Source organism: Penaeus vannamei, chromosome 41, assembly GCF_042767895.1.
Source record: "Penaeus vannamei isolate JL-2024 chromosome 41, ASM4276789v1, whole genome shotgun sequence".
Lineage (NCBI taxonomy): Eukaryota > Metazoa > Arthropoda > Malacostraca > Decapoda > Penaeidae > Penaeus > Penaeus vannamei.
In genome coordinates, this window is record NC_091589.1 from 12,561,703 (window position 1) to 12,576,702 (window position 15,000).

The following is a 15,000-nucleotide window of genomic DNA, read 5'->3' on the forward strand; positions in this document are numbered from 1 at the left end:
TCTCTTCTTTTTTAAGTGCTGTTTCCATCAACCTGACTAAAAGAACTGTGTCTGTCATGTAGTAGACTGTAACACATGCACAAACTTTTCTTTTCTCGTTCATAGATGATCCTACGCAATTCTGGGAGCAGGACCGCCATTATTTCAGCCGTTGGGAGTCCTCACGGTGGCTCTCCTATGTGAGCAAGTGCCTAGAAGTGGCCCAGAATGCTGCCTCTGCAATTGCACACCATAACAGCTCTGTCATTCTACAAGGTAATTTGTGCATGCAATACATTGAACCAGTAAAGTAGTGCAGGGTGTTGTGCAAGGTATTAGTACCACATAGATCATGTTATGTGATGCAACACAAAGATCTGGTAGTTCTTAATGATAAAATAAAGGTACCTAGTAGGCCTTGATACTCACTACTCTTTGTGTTACCTTAGCAGGGTTTAGGAGTAACAGAATAGGAAGGTTATGATTTTCCTCTTTAGACTTATTTATCTGCGTGGAGATCCTTGTTGGACTACTTGAATCTTTTGTTGAATATCTTCTCATTGAAGGAGAGAGGGAGAGAGGCAGAAGGGGGTGGATAGAGTAAGGAAGAGAAGGAGGGATAGAGATGAATTAGTGAACAGATCCATCATGTATTATATTCAGAAATACACTTGCATTGTCGTGATGTGTGTTTCAATCTTACAGAGAGCGAAGGTCGGGATATGAGTGCTGTAATCTCGAGCTTGGTACAGCTGCTGTTGGATCCTCAGGTGCGAACTCTGAGGGGTTTCCACAGCCTCATACAGAAGGAATGGGTTGCCCTGGGGCATTCCTTTTGCTCGCGCCTGGGACATACGAGAAATCAACCGGAAGAACAGGTACGCTTTATCTAATAGTTTTTATAATTTTAATAATGTGTCTTCCAATTTTTCAGTTCTTTTTGTGTTTGGATATGTGGTTTATTTTTAGACTGGTTAAATGTATGTATTTGTATAAATTGCATATTGAAAAGTTGTCCATGGATGCCTGTAAAACAAATGTCAGTTATTTGTAGGGTATGTTTTCCACAACACTCATTAGAAGTTCCTCCAAAGTCATCAAACTTCATTTCTATTGCAGAGTCCAGTGTGGTTGTTATTCCTTGACTGTGTTCATCAGTTGAGTCTGCAGCATCATGCCGCCCTTGAGTTTACATCAGAGTACTTGCTAGCTTTATGGCATGCCTCCCACTGCTCACTACACTCAAGTTTCATGTTCAACTCAGTCAATGCCAAGTACTCAGCGAAAGCTGTAAGTAATTTTGACGATGCCTTTCTTTTGGGGTGTGGGGATTTCAATCAGAGGAAATCTTTTTGAAAGCATATTAAGAAGAAATATTTATAGTATAGAAAAAATGTCATCAAACTTTTCAGGTAATTTGTTAAACAAATTGGGATATGTTAGGAATGAAATGCAGTATTTAGGGGTCTATCATTTGCCTTAGCTTCTTGTGAAACAAAGGTTTATTGGATATTATGATAATTCTGTCCCAAAAATAATACAAGGTTTAAGAAAGCCATTTTTTATGAACTTGATATCTGCATAATGTTATGGAGTTATTGCTGCTTCTCTATTTAGTTCTGCTACTGCAGTTATAAACTCTATTGGCAGGAATGGCCATATTTATTATAATTAGAAAAAGGAAAATAGGAGGCAACAAGTTAGGTCTTACTATCTACACACTTATTTCATCACCTCAATGCTAGTGGAAAACCTTCCTTTTTTTTTTTTTTTTTTTTCTTTTTTTTTTTTTGGTTACCCATTATACTCTCTTGAAAGCAAGATACATAGCGAGTTCCTTCACAAAACTATTTACATAACATATCGTTTTTTGTTTAGTGGCGTGCACATTAGTTTGGATTTGTTTGTGATTATAATTTTATTGTTTACAACCATTATAGATTACAATAAATAATAGATTTTGGAAGTACTCTTGAGTGTCAGTTATGCACTCTTGTATAATTTATATGAACACAGCAAAACTACAAATGCAATGAATGGATATCTATCCATGTGAGTTTTCCATGACTTTGAAAAGCCATTTCAAACTTTCAGACACTTCATGTTGGTTGCAGATAAAGTTATTTTCATGTAAAGTATCTGTGTGTGTATGATACATAGATATACATATCTGAATGATTCAAAGTTTCCCATTTTCTGATTCTGTCAGTGTGACACAGGCCAAATTGGTCTTGAGTGTCTGAGGTGTCCTCCCATCTCAAACTGGAGTTGTTAGTGTATGGAGACTATTGTTCATCTTTGAGTTCTTTTCTCCTTTTTTGGAATAGTGGGCTCACAGCACTTTGATTCAACTATGAACGCTGATTTCGTCTTGTGGGGTATCTGTAGAGAAGTGGTTAAAATGAGCCTGAGGTGTTGAGTGAAGATGACAAACTGATACCTTTAGCAGGGTACTACCCATCCACGTAGATTGTTAATGTATATAGTATATACATTTTTTTTTTTTTTTTTTTTTTTTTTTTTTTTTTTTTTTTCAGATCTAGTGTAAATAATTTTATGTCATAACTTGATATTTTCTTTGTATTTGTTTATATGTTTATTGATTTTTCTGTTTTTATAGTTTATTAATAGATGAAGGTGTTGATAAGAGTACTTGATTTACTAATAGTAGCATATTTTTATTTATTTTTTAGCAGTCATTCTGTGTAATAGAACCTCTCTGTTTGGCCTTTTTTTTCATATCTACTAAATGGTTTTAGTCATGCTCATATATGTTCTAAAGTTTTTAATAGGAATATCCAGGTAATAATTGTGAAATTCACATTTCTCAATAGGTTTTACAACGTGAAAATCCTCAGCAGCCAGTGTACCTCAGACCTGTTTGGTCTTGGTGGGCAGAGGACCACGACTGGCTGGGTAGCGAGCAGAATGGATCCTCGGAAAGTGTAAAGGGTAGGAGATCGGCAGCACGTGACCTCTTCCTTAACGTGCATTACATTCAGAATTTAATGGAGTCCCTGGTGGTGAGTGGGGCTCTAGGACGCCTGAGAGACCCTGTTTCGAGTGCGCATCACACGTGGCACCGCATCCAGTACTTGTTAGGAGACAGCGGGCCGTTGCCATATGACCCAAATGCTCCTCTAGGGCCTTTACAAATTGATGCAAGCTTGAGAGTTGATGTGGCCCTTAGTAGTCTCAAACCATGGCATGAATGCTTCAGCGGATGGATTTCCGAGCCTTCTGTCACCATAAATGAAATAGACTCGCTCTCCAGACAGTCCACCACAACTGTGCAGCACTGGGAGCACGTGCGGCAAATCTACTACACCATCAAGAGCCACCTGTCAGAGACCCTAACTAACGGTGTTGCTGAATAGATTATTTTGTTGGAATTTTAATTTTTTGCCAGTGAATATATTGCTTTATGAAAATGTAATTGATATATTATCATATATAATTTAAGATTATTGATGTATAGTTTGTTAGAGCTTAGAGATTATCATTAACAACTTTTGCTGCAAAGTATTAAAGGAAAGATATTTTACTGAAACTTCGAGAGACTCCTTTAGAGCAGAAAACCTCTGTATCTGTCCATAATGGCACAACGAGTGCTTCCTCATTTTTATAGACAAAGACAGCAAACGGATATCAATTAATGGGCACATTAAGGAATGTATGTTAGTACGCTTCTGTTTTGGCTTGCATTGCATTGCTTAAATAGCATTGCCTGCAGTTGTTTAAGGATAAATGGATCATTTGAATATTTGGGGTTTAATTATGGTGTTAGGCTGTTTGATCTCATTTTTCAAATGTGTAAATATTAATTTATGTTTAACATTATTATGGAAAACAGTAAGTATATTACTGTGATTGTATGTTATCGTTATTGCTTTTATAGTCACAAATATGTAGTCAGTCATAAGTTCCTCCTCCGATTTGTGATTTAAGCGACTCCTCATTTTGAAGGTTCAGGTGATATGATTTGTTGGAAGTTCAGTTGCATGTTTGTCTTAATCTGTGTAGCCATATGAAGAGAGAGAGAAAAAAAGGGCTACATAGTGTGTAATTTCATGTGGAAAATGTTTTGCCTACCAGTACACATAGCCGATGGCAAGCTCATAAGCCAGGTTTTTTGAGCGATGCCAATTGACAATGAAGTCTTCCCTCTGTCACAGCCCAGTTACTTGTACATTATAGAGAATGATGGTCAGTAACAGCACGTCTTCTTCCTCCTAGCCATTTAAGGATGATGTCTCCATGTGTGCAAGAGCGACCAAGAGTAATGTGTCACATCTGTTTATTTATAGAAGAACGAAAAGGATGAGATTAGATTGGCAGCCTGTCGTCAAACAATCTAAGGTATTGTAGGTGTGTATCTGATCACTTAGTTCTATATTAAAACAAAATGTACTATGTTGTTATTAACACATGAACTCCAACACATGGACACAATAGTGAGTTACACACACACCATATATATATATATATATATATATATATATATATATATATATATATATATATATATATATATATATATATATGTATGAATTAAATAGAATTAGATTTTGTTCAGGGTTATGGAAAAGAGAAAACACTTTACTGTACAGTTACATTGTTTTTTTCTTATAGAATAAGGGTTATATCAGTGTCCAGTGACAGATTCAGCAAATCATAAGAAAGAGATGATTTGCATAGTCCATTTAACTTACATAGTATATATTGTTTTCCGTACAGAGGATAGTCATAAAGCGCTGAAGATATTTTTATAGTTCTTGATCGATGTCTACATAATTCAGGAGTATACAGCCATCCAAATCCGCATACACATACACAAGCACATGCAAATACCCTCACACTCTCACGCAGTCACACGCAGAGAGACAGAAGCACACGCACTCACAGAAACATCCACATCCTCATTCCCACTTGAAGTTTGTGTATGTCAGAAGGTCAGTCACATTCTCCTGACCTCCTGAGTAAAAAAAGTTATCTTTACATTGTGATGAAAATCTTACCCACTTTCCATGCATTGCCCTATTCCTCTGCCAGCACAGCATAGTTTTTATGCTTACAGTAATGATACTCTGCTTTATTCCAAAAGCCAATTGTCTTTGTGCAGGCTGTGCTGGACAGAAAGGATATGCGGTAAATAGGTTATACATATATATATATATATATATATATATATATATATATATATATATATATATATATATATATATATATATATATATATATATATATTATATATGTATATGTATAATGTGGAAATATATGTATATATATATATATATATAATATTTCCTACACATGTTTGTATTCATATATTTATATACATCTTCAGTGTTTGACAATCAACTGGCTGTGATAGAAAAAGTGGTTAGGATATACAGTTAGATATTTATTGTAGCCTTTTTATGCTACATAGCTATCCTCCCTATATGATTGAATATATATGTTAAAAATTGATCATGGTTTATACAAGAATGTTGTTATGTGATTACTTCATATACATTTTTTTTTACTGTTGTCTATTTAAGTCTGGCCTGTAATCTGGACAGGGTTTTCAAGAGTATGAAAGAGAGTATAGAGAAAGTATTATGATATATTTCTTAATCTAATTGATAAAACAATAGTGCCTTTGTTAGCTTGTTTCTCTTTCCTTCATCAACTATTCATAACTAACGTTTCTCTCTCACAGCGTCTGTGAAGTCTACACATTCAGGCCTTCCTTATCCTTGTCTCCATTAATGTCTGAATGTGTATCTCTTCATCTTATCTTTTTCCATGTTTTTCTTGTTTCAGCATGTCTTCCAAATCATTTTCACAACTTATAGGCAGTTAGATTAATATCTTACTGTTTAGATTGTTAGGAGCAGGGTAAGAAGAGCAAAGTCATTATTATTATTATCCTTTTCTTTCATGGAGAGGACTTATTGAATTGAATATCTCTTGTGGGATCCCTATAAAATCTTTTGCATGCTGCCCTGGTTACAAATCCCCTCACAGACCCAGAGATACTTCCATGAAAAAGAACTTGGCAGCTCCTCTCACACGTGATTATATATATGCACATGCACTTGCAGAGATGTATGTGTGTACGTATCTACAACTACAACCACGTTCCTACCCATATCCATTCTCATTCTCATTTTCATTCTCATACCCACACCCAGATCCATACCTTCGTCCTTCCTAATGCCCATACCCGCACTATACCTCTCACCCCCCACTCCCATAACCGCAACTCCATACTCAGTCCCACCCACGCACACCCATGCTTGCATCTACCCCCACTCGTCCAACTCCTTCCCCACGTATATATGCACACCTGCAGGTCAACTTCTGTTCATTCTGAGTGGTGAAGGGAAGGAGAGCAAGTTACCAACACAGCACGACCATTTTGTCCAGAGCCTAAAGCTGCTGAGGCAAAGGCGTTATTTAGATATCACATAAGGAGGGTTCGTATTCCTTAGATTTGGTGCCTACTTATTATTTTCTCCCGAGAGTTTTCATCAGTGACTGAGCTTTGGAGAAGAAAGTGATGAGCTTTATGTTTCCGTTGTAGATATTTAAGGAAGTGCTTCGAGATTTTTTTTTTTTTTTTTTTACATTTCCATTTCTGTGAATGGATTGCATGTATGTATGTATGTATGCATTTTTTCCCATCTGTTTATATTGATTTTCAAAGTAGAATATACATTTTTCATATATAACTGACTAGGGAAAAATGTCTAGTTTCGTGATTTCAGCGTTAAAATTATTTGAAATTCAAAATGACTGATGGGGAAAAAGCATGGAAAATACATTTACACCAAAGATTGTAAGAGTACTAGTTGAAGACTTTGTGTTCTCTGCTCTACCTACTTGTTTATGTGCCTAGCAAACACTTGTACCTGGCCATGTAATACAAACCTCTCAAGCTCTTTCAACAGATTTTGTATGAATTAGGTTTGTTTAGAGGTAGTATTTTCATATGCATCCAGATAATCTTTTTTCCCAAATGATTCTGATGCTATGGACGTCCTCCACCCAAACAATAAGAAACCTTGCGTTACAGAGCAATAATTGTTACAGTGTGACCGGGATCATGAGCAGGTGAGTTATAGTCCGTGGTTTATTAAGTGTAGGGTTATCAGATAGTGAAAATTAGGTGTGAATTCTGCAGTTGATTAAGAACTTGTTTATAAACTGTAGAAAAGGTATGAATGAGAGTGAATATCTTCACCATACAAGAGATGTATTGAATTGGTTTCAAATATATCTTGGCTAGAAGTACATGTATTTCTGACAATATATTTGAAATCTGTTAAACACCTCTTGTATTGTGAAGATATCCATTCTCATACCTTTTCTACATTTGTCAATATGAATGGTTCATTTATAAGCCATAATGGCTTCAGTAATCTGTCTTCAACACCTGCAGATGTGTATCACTTATTTTCCTTTTTTTTTTTTCTTTGTAATGAGACACTGTGGAGGCTAATTTAAAACACTAAACTTGGGAACTAGGTTTATATATATTGTTGATTTGTGGTCATGAAGTTGTAAAACAACTGGTGGGTGTAAAGAACTGATCATGTGATGGTACTACCAAGTTTGGTCTGGCATAGTCAATGAGTGGAACATAGTTAATAATAGTCTGATTATGATTATGATTCCTTCATAGAAATGTCTAGTCCACCTCTACAAGTGATGAAGAGAAAGAGGAAAGTTGAATTTGAAATTGTGTTTCCGAAAGGGCAAGAAGCCGGTACATATAATACAAGCTTAGTTTTTCAAGGCTCCCATTTGCTTGTGTGGGAGTTATTGAGCATAATAATATGAGAGTTCAGACATTTTCAGAAATGTATTCCTGTTCTAATTTGTTTTCTTAATCAGAAGGGCAGAGGTGAAGACCAGAAATATAGAGTAACAATGACGTATTATCTCAAAAATTCCACGTATAATTATATGTATTTATATATAACAAACACTTGCATATATGTACATGCATAAACATATGTTTACACATGCACTTGAAAACATGTAGACATAACCTCCCACCTCATACAAACAAATGTAAATAAGTGAATTTTGTACTCTGATGTATTGATTTGGTATGAAATAGGTCCTTATTTTACACCGTCATAAGATGAAAAGTGTGTTGGATGTCAGCACATTTTATATGTATGATTTTCAAGTGTTTAAGGTTACCATAGGATGAAAAACATAAAACACCACATGTTTTCAGCTTTCCCTCAAGATAGTTGCTATTTTTCAAGGATAATAATGTAATAGTGTTTTCACTTATATCACACTTATATTTTCCCATCCAAATCAAGATACTCTTGGGCCCACAGTTACATATGATGTGATAGCCATGTAAGAATAAGATTAATTACCCATTTTTGATGTATTGTGGTAACGTGACCCACAAGCAAGTAACATTTTTTTAAGATATCAAAGTTATTTACCGCCTCTTGTGGCAAGTTACATTTTCTTTTTGATATTATCCTGCATGATTTTAGTATATCAAGTATTTACTTTTATTATTCCATCAGTCACTTGCTTCATTAGGTAACAAGTAAATGATATAACTGTTTGACATGGAAATTGCTCACAATATAAACAAATGGTCTTCACATCATGATATTCTTTTCTTTTTAATGGTCTTTTAGAAGTGTTTAGATTTCTTTCAAAATACCTCCTTGCACTCAAACTTTGTTATTGTTGTTTTCTGTATGCTGAATAGTATGCCTAATAGTATTCTCCAATGTTGAAACTAAGTTATGTAGTCATTGTAACACTATTCCATCCAGAGAAGAAATGAACGTTGATAGACAGAATACAAAGCAAGACAAGATGTAATGATTTGATTAACCCATCTTTAAATGTGTCTCTTCACATTGGCCACCTGTTTACTGGTGTCTTTCTTTTTTTCGTTTTCCTTTTTTATATTTGTTATGAATCTTTTTCTTGTTGTACTCAATCTAATGATCATTGCATTCCTAAGGGCAATGTAGAGTAATTGCCGGAGGGATTCAAGTGTTGCCTGTGATGTGGTGACATCACTCACATGAAGGTTGTATTTTATTGACAAATATACTTTTTAGCATGTTTTAAACGCGTAGTATAAACTTGCAGTATAGCTGAATACAAGCTACTTCTGGTAGCTGCTTGGTTTGATAATTGGTTTTGTAATAAACCTGTCTATATAAAGAAATAAAAGGTTAAATATATTTTACTGCTTTGTTTCCTTACTTGTGTTTATCCCTTTTTAACGTGGGTTCTGATATGATTCAGCAAGAGTTTATTGTGTGCTGTTGCTTTCAGGTTCTTGGAGGAAACGTATGGATTTAGAACTACCAAAAGAATATTTAGAAAACAACAAAGTCAGTATATTTCCATGAAGCACTGGTTATTACTTTACTATTGTAATGTTTGTTTATATCTTCCATATTAGCCTATCTACTCACACTATATAATATCAGTGATATTAGTGTATTGCCATCTGTTATCAGTAGCGGACATGAGTATATAATTCTTTATATTTATCTCTTCAAAGTTATCAGTGTTTCTGATCTTAAAGTATGATTTATAGATGATAGCAGAACATGTATACCATAGATCTTTGAACTGACAAAACTGGACATTAAGATATTTACATAAACAAATAGAGAGCAATGAAAAGAGATACTTGCAGATATCTTTATTTAACTAGAGTGGAGACACATATTCAGTGACAAAACAATTGCACATTGAAAATCTCCATTACCATAGGAACAAGACTAAAACACCGGGATCATTTTTTATGCATCACATTTTCAAAGTACAAGTGTTGGGTATGTTTAGCATTTGAAACATTATTTTGGTGCATGTCTGTAAGGAGGACACCATTGAAACTGCTTTTCTGAGACCGCGTATAAAATGACGTTGAGAGTGGGTTGGACTAGAGCAAGAATTTCACTAATGGTAGGTTTCATTTTATGGGATTTTTTTTTTTTAGATGAAAGACATTAAGATAGTAAACCACACATAATTTAAGAAACTGGTAAATATCATGACAATGAAAATTTGAAAAGTAATGGATTATCTTGGAAACAGAAATTCCAGTATTGCACATCTCTTCAGTGGCACTAAGCATATATAAAGAAAAGAAAAAACAAAGGAAAAGTGAAATTTTGCTACTACTGTAGAACCTCATTGTATAGCATAGCTTAGTTGATCATTAACATTATTATCACTTTTTGATTGTATTCTTAACCTATTTTGATAAAAAAAAAGCTTTCCAGAAATTATATTTTTTACCTCTAGTAATCTAGACTGCAAATGACCATATAAATATTACCCTGAGCAGTACCTGATATCAATGGCAAATAACTTCTTGACATATTAAAACAATTTTCCGAATGCAAGGAACACATAGGCTTATTATAATGGCATAAGAACTACAAAATGATTCATAAATTTGATAAACCTGTACCCTTACCTTAAGGATAGATGACTTGTGGAACAGGTAAACGTATTTTTTATAACAAAACTGAATGCTACTGTAAAATGAGGTTCCTGGTGAAAGTTATGCGACTTCACAGCTATATGGAATACATTATTTGTAGTCTTCGAGAAGTCTTTTGATTCTTAAAGATGGAAGATGAGGTTACATTTGTTCAGAAGAGAAACCTCGGGTATTATTTTATTAAGATGCAATATTGTGCAAAAAGACTTTAGTCATACTTTTTACAATGCACAGCACATCACAACTGAAATAAAACATCTATTGGTACAGGTATTCTCTGTAATAAAGATGGAACGAAAGGAGTAAAAAGTATATCTGTATGTTCATATATATATATATATATATATATATATATATGTATGTATGTATGTATGTATGTATGTATGTATGTATGTATGTATGTATGTATGTATGTATGTATGTATGTATGTATGTATGTATGTATGTATGTATGTATGTATGTATGTATGTATGTATGTATGTATGTATGTATGTATGTATGTATGTATGTATGTATACATATACATATACATATACATATACATATACATATACATACATATATATACATATATATACATATATATACATATATATACATATATATACATATATATACATATATATACATATATATATACATATATATATACATATATATATACATATATATACATATATATACATATATATATATATATATATGTATATATATATGTATATATATATGTATATATATATGTATATATATATATATATATATATACACATACACAAGGGTGTAGTTAGACATCTGGGGGCTTGAGGCATCCCCAGAGGGTCCCTTATATTTTTTAAGCTTTCATAAAGAAATATGACTAAATAAGGAATTCAATTACTTATCTGAACGCACGCAAGTATCAAGTTAAACAGGATTAACCAAAATAAATAAGTTGAAATAATATAAAGTATCATTTTTGGCGTTTCAAAGTTTAGTTAGGAGAGTCCATCTCTTTTCTGTTTAAAGATTATAGTCATCAGTTTAACTTACATTAAATTAAAGTCGAATTAAATTAGATTAAAGCTTAATTAAATTAAATCAAATATTATAATCATCAGACTGTAGCCACTAATCACCAACTACGGCATTCAAAATCAGGTGTGTAATATTTATTATTAAATTTTCTTTCTTTAATTGATTTTCTCTGATTATATTCATTATTGTTATTATTATCACTTTTCAGACATCATATGTGGGCCCACCTGAATACATATTTATTTATATAATAGATAAAATTATATACCTGATTTGTAGTGAATATTATTTGTCAAGGAGTGCTGGACATTTTTGAAATATGCAATTCTGATAAACCAAAAACCATATTCATATTTCTACATCTTTCTTTTTCCTTCGTATATTGATTTCGTTAACACTCAGAAGCACTCACAAGAAACATCGATTGAATAGTGATATATTTGGTGCTTAAACTATTGACTCGAAACACCAGGAAACTATTAAACTGCTTTTTCATGTCCTAGAAATTGGGTTATTGATGTTTTTTTTTTCTAGAGCTTTGATAACAATATTTTCAGAACTGCAGTGGCGAATCCAGGGTGAATTCCTTTCCTAAACTAATGTAATACAAATTATAGAAAAATACAATAATGTTGATTTGGTTGTACTAAAAGTGAAAATAGAACATCAGCCAGTATTATTTCATGGCCATATATACCTGTGGTTTATGGTTTAGTATCATTAATGTTCATTATTACTGAAACAACGAAACTCCACATTTTGATCTTAAATGCGTTAAAATAACATGGTCTTACTAAGTACTTCGCTCTCATTACATATTCACCCTCCTCCTCCTTTCTGAAACATTTTGGATTTGCCACTGAAGGCTGTTTTTTTCTCCACTAACATGAATATTTGCCAAATTTTACTTGAGATTCCAAGACAATACTATAAATGTCATCGGAGTTGGTTGGACAATTACCTGCGCTCCTCAGATGTTAAAAGTAAACATTTCTCCAGTTCATTAAAATACTAAGAATTTTGGTCATTTATTTTGTGGTGAGGTTGCAATCTTGTCTCCAAATTACTTCTCAACATTTACATAAAAACTTGGTGTAACATTGCTTATGATTTTTTGCATTTTGAAGTCAGTATAAAAAATCAAAGCTCTTCATGGTTTTATTCCTTACCTAAAATCGGTACAAATACATTTTCCTACATATATATATTTGAGGGTATAGTACTGTCATGGTACGAGTTGCAAAACCATATCAGCAAAGGATATAACAAAACAAACAGACAAACACAAAATCTCGTGTATGAGTGAGAATGTATTTCCAGTGATTATTAGTTTTATCATTATATTATAAAGTACCTAACTGCACGGTTCTACTTCCTGCATTGTGTACAAAAGATATACAGCTACAGTAAGGAACACACACATGCACACAGACATACATACATGCTACAGTCTCAACGGCCAATAGAAAACACACAATTCCTACATAAGTATAATTTCATATCACTCATTCGCCAAGGTGTGCAAGGCAATTGATATCCACTTTTAGCACCACTCATAACCAAATAAGGGAAAATCTAAAACGTGTGATGCAGTCTTAAATTTGGGAACTTTCGATGGATGCAAAATGTCTTCCCTTTTTTCTACTAGGCAAATTTCGTTTCGTTTTCCTTTGATTTCGGACTGAAATTACTTTATTTTTTTTTACTCTTAAAAAATATGTGAGCAAATCTTACTAGTCATAACCCTGCGATAAAAAAAACTTTTACTAATCTTAGTTTAATGAGTATAAAAAAGTGGTCCAATGTTTAATGCCTGGTCAAAAATAGGGCACTTCATGAGCATAATGTTTCTCTTTTTAAACATTTCGTCCGTTTTACAGGTTTCAATGCATCGGTTCTAACCAATCAAAATACAGATGTAGACACGAGGTGCATTTTGATTCTGTGCCCCATTTTCCTTCGAATGTAGTCACACACACACACACACACACACACACACACACACACACACACACACACACACACACACACACACACACACACACACACACACACACACACACACCGAGCACAAGACGTAGTATTAGGATATATAATCTAAATACAGTGCTGAAGAGTTTAGTAGGGCACGAGTGTTATCCTGTGTGTTGAGTGCAACCTCCTTAGCCGGCGCCATTTTTTTTTCTCCCGCGGTCGCCATGTTTACCAGTTGTCCAAGAAGTCGAAGCCGGTTTTCGGAATATTGCTCTGGAAGAAAGCATATTTGGGTAAGAATAAAGTGGTGATTGGTGTTGTTGGTGAATAAGGGAGAGAATATTTTGTTGAGAAAAGGGGAAAAGGGTTGAAAAAAACTATTCTGTAAGGAATATGACGATTTATATGGTTTGGAAAAAAGGAAAGAAAGTTAACTGTGTTGGAGGAAAGGAGTTGACGAGGAATGGTAAGGTTTGGGAGTCCTTTTCGTTCGAATATATATATATCCTTTTATGTTTATGATTATTTGTGAAAAGATAAAGTCAATTGTTCAAATACTTTACTCTAACTGTAAAATCAAGAGCTGTAGAATTGGGGCTGGCTGAGTAACGAATTGTCAGAGGAAAATTTACAAAATAAACAGTTTCCAAAAATATGGTGCTTTGGATTCAAGAGCATGTGCGTGGAAGCCATCAGAACAGTTCGATAAAACTCCAGCAAGAGAAGCTCACTCACCTCACGCTTCTCCGACGCGCTGAGCTCGAGGTTGATGTTGAACTCCTCCAGGAGGTCGTGCTCCTTCTCGCTCAGCTCTGGCGAAGGGTTCTTCTCCCGAGGACGCCGCAGGACGCAGGCGGGCTCCTGCGACGGGGCCTGCGACGGCGGCGGGGTCGGGGCGGCGGCTGGCGTGGCAGGGACGCCCTCGGCAAGGGCGGGCCTCGCCGTCTCGCAGGCCGTGGGCGTCGGGACCGGTGTGGGCAGGCAGGCCGAGAGGGGCGACGTGAAGGCCGAGGAGATGGTCTCCGTCGAGGGGCCCTCGGACGAGAGCCTCGCCGGGGCCCCGTCGGGAATCTGTCTGTAGGAGGCCTCGAGCTCGGGCGTGACGGGCGTGTTCACGGTGACCTTGGTTCTCTCGGGCAGGAGGGCGGCGCGCGGCGTGTAGGGGGCGTCGTCGTCGTCTTCGTCGGGGAGCGTGCAGTAGTAGCCGACGAGCGCCGGGTCGGACGCCAGGTCGGACAGCGGGTTGTTGGCGAAGCCCCCGGGGTTGCCGTTCGCGTCGGCGGGCCCCGGCACCTGGCCCGAGGGCGCCTGGGGGTCCTTCGGCTCCGTCGCCTGCACGCGCACATGCGGCGGGCGCAGCTCGGGCTCCCCGCCCTCCTTCGGGGCGTTGTAGAGCGAGAGGAGGGAGTTCTGGCCCGAGGTGGCCTTCAGGGGGAGGCAGGTGGCGGTGAGGGCCGCGACGGCGCCGCGGATCTTGGCCAGGATGCCGCCGCCGCCCTCGCCGCCGTCCGCCTTGTTGCGGATAAGCATG

General features: G+C 35.9%; 2 protein-coding genes across 3 annotated transcripts in view; one reads left to right on the forward strand and one right to left on the reverse strand.

Annotated features, from left to right (window-relative positions):
- LOC113810932 (myotubularin-related protein 10-B) overlaps positions 1–9,208 on the forward strand; it is a 32,495-nt gene extending 23,287 nt beyond the window's left edge. For both annotated transcript variants that reach the window (XM_070117983.1, XM_070117984.1), the window contains 4 exons: positions 106–255; positions 685–857; positions 1,099–1,269; positions 2,814–9,208. In XM_070117983.1, the coding sequence (XP_069974084.1) occupies positions 106–255; positions 685–857; positions 1,099–1,269; positions 2,814–3,356 (1,037 nt within the window). In that variant the 3' untranslated portion in view covers positions 3,357–9,208. The remainder of the gene's footprint in view (positions 1–105; positions 256–684; positions 858–1,098; positions 1,270–2,813) is intronic.
- Positions 9,209–12,785: 3,577 nt separating this feature from the next.
- LOC113810939 (proteoglycan 4) overlaps positions 12,786–15,000 on the reverse strand; it is a 27,324-nt gene continuing 25,109 nt past the window's right edge. The window contains exons 4-5 of the mRNA XM_070117697.1: positions 14,205–15,000; positions 12,786–13,742 (exon numbers count right to left, since the gene is read on the reverse strand). The exon at positions 14,205–15,000 is cut by the window's right edge and continues 338 nt beyond it. Of these exons, the coding sequence (XP_069973798.1) occupies positions 13,698–13,742; positions 14,205–15,000 (841 nt within the window). The 3' untranslated portion in view covers positions 12,786–13,697. The remainder of the gene's footprint in view (positions 13,743–14,204) is intronic.